We start from the raw sequence: 6,791 nt of genomic DNA, 5'->3' as shown, positions 1-6,791 counted from the left end.
GCGCAGCTTCAGCTTTGTCACTGATTCCTGGACATTGGTCTCCAGGATCTGCTGATACTGAGTGAAATCCATGTGTCCCTGCACTGGCCACACAGCCCCACAGCATGATGGAGCCACCACCGTATTTTACTGGAGGCAGCAGGTGTTGTTCTTGGACTGCTGTGTTCTGTTTCCTCCGTGCATAACGCCGCTTGTTATGCCCAAATAACTCAGTTGTAGTTTCATCAGTCCACAGCAGCTTATTCCAGAATGAAGCTGGTTTGTCCAAATGTGCTTCAGCAAACCTCAAGCGGCTCTGTTTGTGCTGTGGGCGGAGCAAAGGCTTCCTCTGCATCACTCTCACATGCAGCATCTCCTTGTGTAAAGTGCGCCGAATGTTAGAACGATGCACAGCGACTCCATCTGCTGCAACATGATGTTGCAGGTCTTTGGGTCGACTCTGACTGTTCTCACCGTCGCTTCTGTCTATCTGAGATGTTTCTTGGTCTGTCACTTCCAGCCTTAACTTGAGCTAAGCCTGTGGTCTTCCATTGTCTCGATATGTTCCTAACTGTGGAGACAGACGGCTTGAATCTCTGAGACAGCTTTCTGTGTCCTTCCCACCATGATGCTGAACAATCTTTGTCTTCAGGTCATTTGACAGTTGTTCTGTCAATTGCTACACTTCAGAGGAAATTAAAAGAGGGAAATTACAATTGACCCCCTTAAATACTCTTTCTCATTATTGGATTCACCTGTGCATGTAGGTCAGGGGTCACTGAGCTTACCGAGCCAATTTGAGTTCCAATAATCAGTCCTAAAGGTTTGGAATCAATAAAATGACAACAGTGCCCAAACTTATGCACCTGCCTGATTTTGTTTAAACACTTACTGCACACTTTCTGTGAATCCAATAAACTTCATTTCACTTCTCAAATATCACTGTGTGTCTATGATATATTTAACTGACAGTTTTTATTGTACCAACGATTTATACAGGAAAATAATGACTATGAACAAGGCTGCCCAAACTTTTGCATCCCGCTGGATATGATATAAAGCACCTTGAGGTGACTGTTCTTGTGATTTGATGCTTTATAAGTAAAACTGACTCGAACACGTTCAGAGCACCTGATTGGTTTTTGTTTAGCACTTCTGACGTCTCGTCAGGGTTTTGCTTCCTCCATTAAAAAGAATTCGCTTCCATACTGGCTTCATTATTCAATCCATCTTTTAATCTGTATGCATGTGAGTCATGTTTATCCTTATTACAGTTAAATGACCTGTATATGAGTATGTGGGGGTCTTTGTTTTAATTCAGTGTTTTTGTACTGTAGCACCAAATCATAAGAACAGTCAGGTGCTTTACAGGCACAGGTGAAGGACGACAGTAATTCAGAGAAACCCTCACTTTGGTGACCGTGGGAAAGAAAAACTTGTACATGGAACAGTCGCTCAAACGGACACAGCAGATCAAGGTGAATAAAATGTCGTTCATCCACAGCTGTTGTATTTTGCACAGGCACTGGTCGGGCAGCTAAGCTTCGTGTTTTGAGCACTGTCAGCCTTTCAGCTCCATCCAGGAACTCGCATGTGCTGATGACAGTGATGTCACTGACGGTCAGTGGCTCTAGGCTGGTGTTCAGTGTTTACAGTGGATGAGTGGGAATGCTCGCTGACCCAGCCGTGACCCGACAGCGGCGCCGACCTTTCAGAACGCACTGACCTACATTCACGTAATGCCGACAGAGCTGATGGTGATGAGCATGGATTAAACCCTCAGCTGCTCCTTGGGCACCGCTCCAGGTTTTAGTCCTACAGACAGCACAGAGACAGGAGGGAGGCGCTGTCTGTTAGCGCCCACATCGCCCTGAAAGGTCCCCACTGACCGTTGTGTCACCTCACCAAAGTGCCAAACACTGAATTTAATGAGACGGAGATGAGCAGAAAGGTGGAAGCTCAGCTCGAGTGTAGTGTGTTTGCAGTGACGTCAGGCAAACTCGCCTGCTCTACCTGATGAGCCGAACCGACACCCAGTGCATTTAACGGCTACGTCGGTAATGTCATCGATTCTGGTTTGTAAGACAGTCGGACTTCTGTGGAAACAGGTCGATGTCCCAGTGGGGCAGCTGATATCGAGCAGAGCCACGTTCGGGTTGTTCAGATCTTTTTGCTTTTTGGTGTTGAACCATTTTTTCGTCTTTCTGTAGGTGGATGGTGGCACGTGGTCCTCAACCTGGACACGACAATCGCCGTCACTCAGAACTTTGCCAGCTCAGTTAACTTCCCCATCGTGTGGCACAAAACGGTTCGAGGACGTCCCAAACTCTCCAGGAAGTGGTACCGGTAAGGACGGGTCAGGAGGAGGACGACATCTTTAGATGTGAATTATCTCTTTGTGGTCCCAGTCTGAGTTTTAGGGTGGACTAGACTGTGAACTGTAGCTGGTGGAGTGAGGACTTCTCGCAGGCTGCGCTAACGGTGGCTGCTTTTGTTGTTTCAGGATCCTGAAGCAGGAGCGGCCCGACCTGGCGGCGCTGGCAGACAAAGTGGACCTGCAGGAGTCCACGGGCATCGCATCGGACAGCTCCAGTGACTCATCCTCGTCCTCGTCCTCCAGCTCGTCCGACTCAGACTCTGACGTATGTGCTGACACACACACACACTTCCTGTGATGGAGGCAGTGGAGGTGTATATGAAGGTGTACAGAGATGTCTGTGCAGTGCTGTGCAGAAGTCTTGGACCTCAGTTCTTTACACATTTTGTTAGGAAAATGTGCAGCGAGTTACTGAAACATGGAAATGCAGTAAACACAATACAGAGTGTGTAGTTCTGATGAGCTTTGAATATTTGACCGTCAGCTCGGTCTGAACTCTCATCTCTGTAAGGATCTTCGGGAATAGTTCTCCAGATTATTCCAAGCTCTTCTTCGGACGTTTCTGCCTTTTTGTCTATCAAACTGGTTCTGTCTGTTATGTGTAGACTCGGCTCTGGTTCATTCTCGAGTTCGGAGGCTTTACAAACAAACAATCTTCTGAAAATGCTCAGGTACAACGACTGGACTGAAAATGAGTGAAAAAGTGGCCAAAGACCTTCAGAGAAGAGTCTGAGGCTTTTGCACAGAATTGTAGACAAACCTGTAGAGACTCCAGGCTGGGCTGCGTGTGGCCTCATCGTTTCTCACAGCTGCATCACCAGCTGGGCAGACGAGTGCTCCTTAGTTTATAATCTCATAAATTCTAAAAACAATTATGAAGCTACATTTATGCTAACACGTGTTCTCCTGTTTATTGTATGTAATACTCACCACCACCAGCAGGGGGAGTGGTGGTCTTGGAAGCTGTTTAGAAGAAGATAATGATTACTGTAAGAGACAAAGCGTCCAACAGTACTTTTGCTCCAGATGTTGTTCTGAAACACCTGTGAAACGATATCACTCCTCATCTTCCACGTTTATGTGAAGCGTTTAAGTTTTAGACCAAGGAGGAAAATCCAAATCACTGAGGGCGGTCGTCCTGCAGAGTGTTTTTAAATATTCGCAGCAGCAGACGTAGGTGAACGCCGAAATGAGATCCGGCACCTGGCTGCAGGATATAAAGTGTGATCGCTCAGGTACAGTCCTGGCTTATATTGATCCCAGCTGTCACATCACACCTGAGCTGGCAGCAGGGTTCTTACTGATGCGGTGACGAGGTGCGTCTGTGGGAGTGCACGCACGCCTTAAAGTTGTCCCTGACAAATACTCCATTTTTATAAAAGGTGAACGTCAGACTAACAGGAAACGCACAAACTTCCTCTGGAAAACGTTAAAAACTCGTACTTGTAGTTTGTCGCCACTGTGGAACCCGTCTGAGCATGTGCACTCTGTCTCCTCCCACAGGCGGGGTCGGGCTCTGAGGGCGACGCCATGTCTCACCGAAGGAAGAAGAGACGCACCTGTGGCACGGCGGCCAACGGAGACACGAGCAGCCAGGATGACTGCGTCAGCAAGGAGAGGAGCTCGTCACGGTGACCTCGGCCCGGCGGCGGTGACTCTACGGCTCCAGCTGCTTCTCGTCTCGCTGAAGGTGTGAAACCCTGAGGAGGAGGAGACCTGCCACCACTGTGCTTTTCTCTGTAGCTTCTGTAAGGATGAGGCTGTGAAGAGGCGTTTATGGAGCTGGACGGCTTTTGAGGGGCGTGTTTAACTGTAAACGAACTGCCGGCGTCACACTTTGAGCAGGATTTCACCGGCACTTCAGCTTTTCCACCATTTCTCCAACTTCAATGTCAGTTTTCTGCTTTTCAAACTCTGATAGCGTCTCCGGTTTCTCGCCGTCGACTCGCTGGTCGTCTACGTGAATCTGAGCTCTTTGGTGCTTTGGGCGGTGTACATGGGAACGCCTCCGGAGCCGCTGTCTTAAAGGGACTGTAATTGTCCCCCTGACGTTTTCAAAGGTTCCAGTGGAATATTTTTATAACAGAACATTTGCAGTTTGAGTTTGTAGCAGAGAAAGTTTCTAAAAATCCTGATTGATCCGAACGCAGCGTGACACAAACCGATCTCGATGTCCTTTTATGAAACATGTAGTAATCAGCTGCCTCTCCAGTGAGCTCTTATCTCATGGACAGACTCCCACTCTCCACCTGCTGCAGGTGTGCACAGGTGACTCACCCCCCACCCAGCTTCCCCTCAGAGGAGCCTGAGGGAAGAACAGGCACCTGCGGTCCATGATGGAGGAGGTGGAGTGCAGCTGTGGGGCGAGATCGTCTCTGGAGAAGCAGCTGAAAGAAGTCGAAAACGACCACAACAGCAAGACAGGAAGTGACAGGCCTAGCTAGTTGGTACGGACTCAGCTTTCAAAATAAGAGCGCATCACGGTTAGCTGGTGGTCCTTTGGTGTTGGCTTTTGTGTGCTGATGCGGTCGATGAGTTTCTGATGTGATGCCTTTTAAACCGTTTCCTGATTGAAGGACGTGAGCAGCGCTTTTAAACACGTCTTAGATAAACGTATTTTGTTCTGACAGTGTTGAACCTCGTCCGTTAGCGTGGGCTCAGATCACACCGTTAATGAATGTTTTAGATAAACGTCCACAGGCTGGGATGTTCCTCACACCCTCTCGTTTCTGCCTGCGTGCACGAGCTGAAACTGGGTCAACGTTCTGTCTCAGCTGTTTCCTGTTATCTGGAGAGACGAGGGTGGCGGCGTCCACGTCTCAAGTCGGCGCTTCGTTTCTGTTCGTTTGTTTGCAAACTGTCTTAAGAACCAGATGTGACCCGAGGCCCGGTCCTCTCCTCTCCACCTGACGCTGAAGTCATGGAGGTGTCAACTTAGCGCCTTAACGTGCCAGACGGAGACTTCCTGCCTGCTGTCTGACACTTCCTGTTCGAACCAAACAGACTAATGACATTAGAGCAGGACCTCTGCAGCTCTCAGCTGATGTTTCTACTTTGTGCCAAAATCAACAGACGAACAGCCGAGAGGTCGTGGACGGCGGTGGCGTGTGGGAGGAGCCTGCTAGTTTGTTGTTGAGTATCAGCTGAGGCTTCATTTTAATTATTCATAAACTTTCTGACCACAGCAACTAAAATCGTATCGTAACAGTGAAAACGGGCTCGCGTGCGGCTGTTTAAAGGGACGTTTCGCCCCAGTGATGCAACGTGTCCTCCAGCCTGTCTCAGAGCAAAGTGTGAGAGTTTTTATTTATGTATATATTTTTTTAGAGGTTTGTCTTCTTCACCATGACCGCAGTGACGCTCCAAGTACCAAAAATCCATTAAAAAAACCTTTAGAAATCTCGACCCGGTCACTGTTCGGTTTAATGAGTAATCTGTAATCATGCAGTCTGATATTTGTCTGCAAGTCTGGAGCTGCTGAGGTTTTTAAACGTTCAGGAGAAGCAAAGATGTCTGCCACCCCGGCACAGCAGGTGACTGCAGGCTGGAGGGAACTTTTATTCTGAGTCTTTGTCGGGCGACCTGTCACTACACTGGACACGAAATATAAACATCACCAAACAGAAATGAAACTAAAGATGTTTTAATTCCTGATCAAATGTTTTTTCTAAACAATCAGAGAAACGTCTCATTAAAGCCCAGATCTGTTTAATCTCCTGTCATCAAACACAAACCAGAGTCAGATCGCCGGCTGCACCTGTGCGTTCGCTTCCTGCCGACCTGTCGCGTTAAAGTGCCTGACAGTGCTGTGACTGACTGTAGGGGGCGCTGTTTTACCTGTTCTCAAAGGCACGCTGCTGCTCTGTGACGCCGTCACACGGTGCCTTTAAGTGAAGGTGTGCGTTCTGTGTCGCTGACGAGAAGCTCAGACGTGTGATTGATTTCATTGTTGCTCAATAAAAGTTTTCTATGATTGAAACATCGTCTCATTTTTTCTGTTCCTGTAAAAACTGATTTCAGCTGAAAAATCACTGAAATAAAGTTCATTTACTTTTCTAAGGAGCTCCTTAGACTACGATGACCTGCATGACTGAAAACCTTCACATTCATTTACTTTTCACGCTGCGCTCCACCCTCTGTGACCGGCTACAGAACAGTGTCAGGATCGCAACAGGACTTCAGCCAGCATTACCACAAACACTTCCACAGGGTTGCGTCCTCAGCCCCACCCTCTACACCCTGTGCATCATACTGAAGTTTGCAGATGACACTGCAGTGATCGGTCGCATCACTGGTGGGGACGAGGCGGCTTATAGGAGAGAGGTGGCCGGTCTGTCATGGTGTGAGGACAACCTCACCCTCAACACTGATAAAACAAAGGAGATGATAGTGGACATGAGGAAGAAGACGAGGCCTCACCAGCCGCTGTTTATCC

The 6,791-nt window shown here is 48.2% G+C and overlaps 1 protein-coding gene across 1 annotated transcript in view; it reads left to right on the top strand.

Moving 5' to 3' along the window:
- Positions 1–6,335, top strand: part of jmjd6 (jumonji domain containing 6, arginine demethylase and lysine hydroxylase) — a 10,366-nt gene extending 4,031 nt beyond the window's left edge. Inside the window, exons 4-6 of the mRNA XM_042228234.1 lie at positions 2,190–2,325; positions 2,483–2,621; positions 3,860–6,335. Of these exons, the coding sequence (XP_042084168.1) occupies positions 2,190–2,325; positions 2,483–2,621; positions 3,860–3,991 (407 nt within the window). The 3' untranslated portion in view covers positions 3,992–6,335. The remainder of the gene's footprint in view (positions 1–2,189; positions 2,326–2,482; positions 2,622–3,859) is intronic.
- Positions 6,336–6,791: the final 456 nt, after the last annotated feature.

Source organism: Haplochromis burtoni, unplaced genomic scaffold (genome assembly GCF_018398535.1).
Source record: "Haplochromis burtoni strain Fernald_Lab_line unplaced genomic scaffold, NCSU_Asbu1 Contig_313, whole genome shotgun sequence".
NCBI classification, from domain to species: domain Eukaryota; kingdom Metazoa; phylum Chordata; class Actinopteri; order Cichliformes; family Cichlidae; genus Haplochromis; species Haplochromis burtoni.
This window is presented reverse-complemented; position numbering and strand designations above follow the sequence as displayed.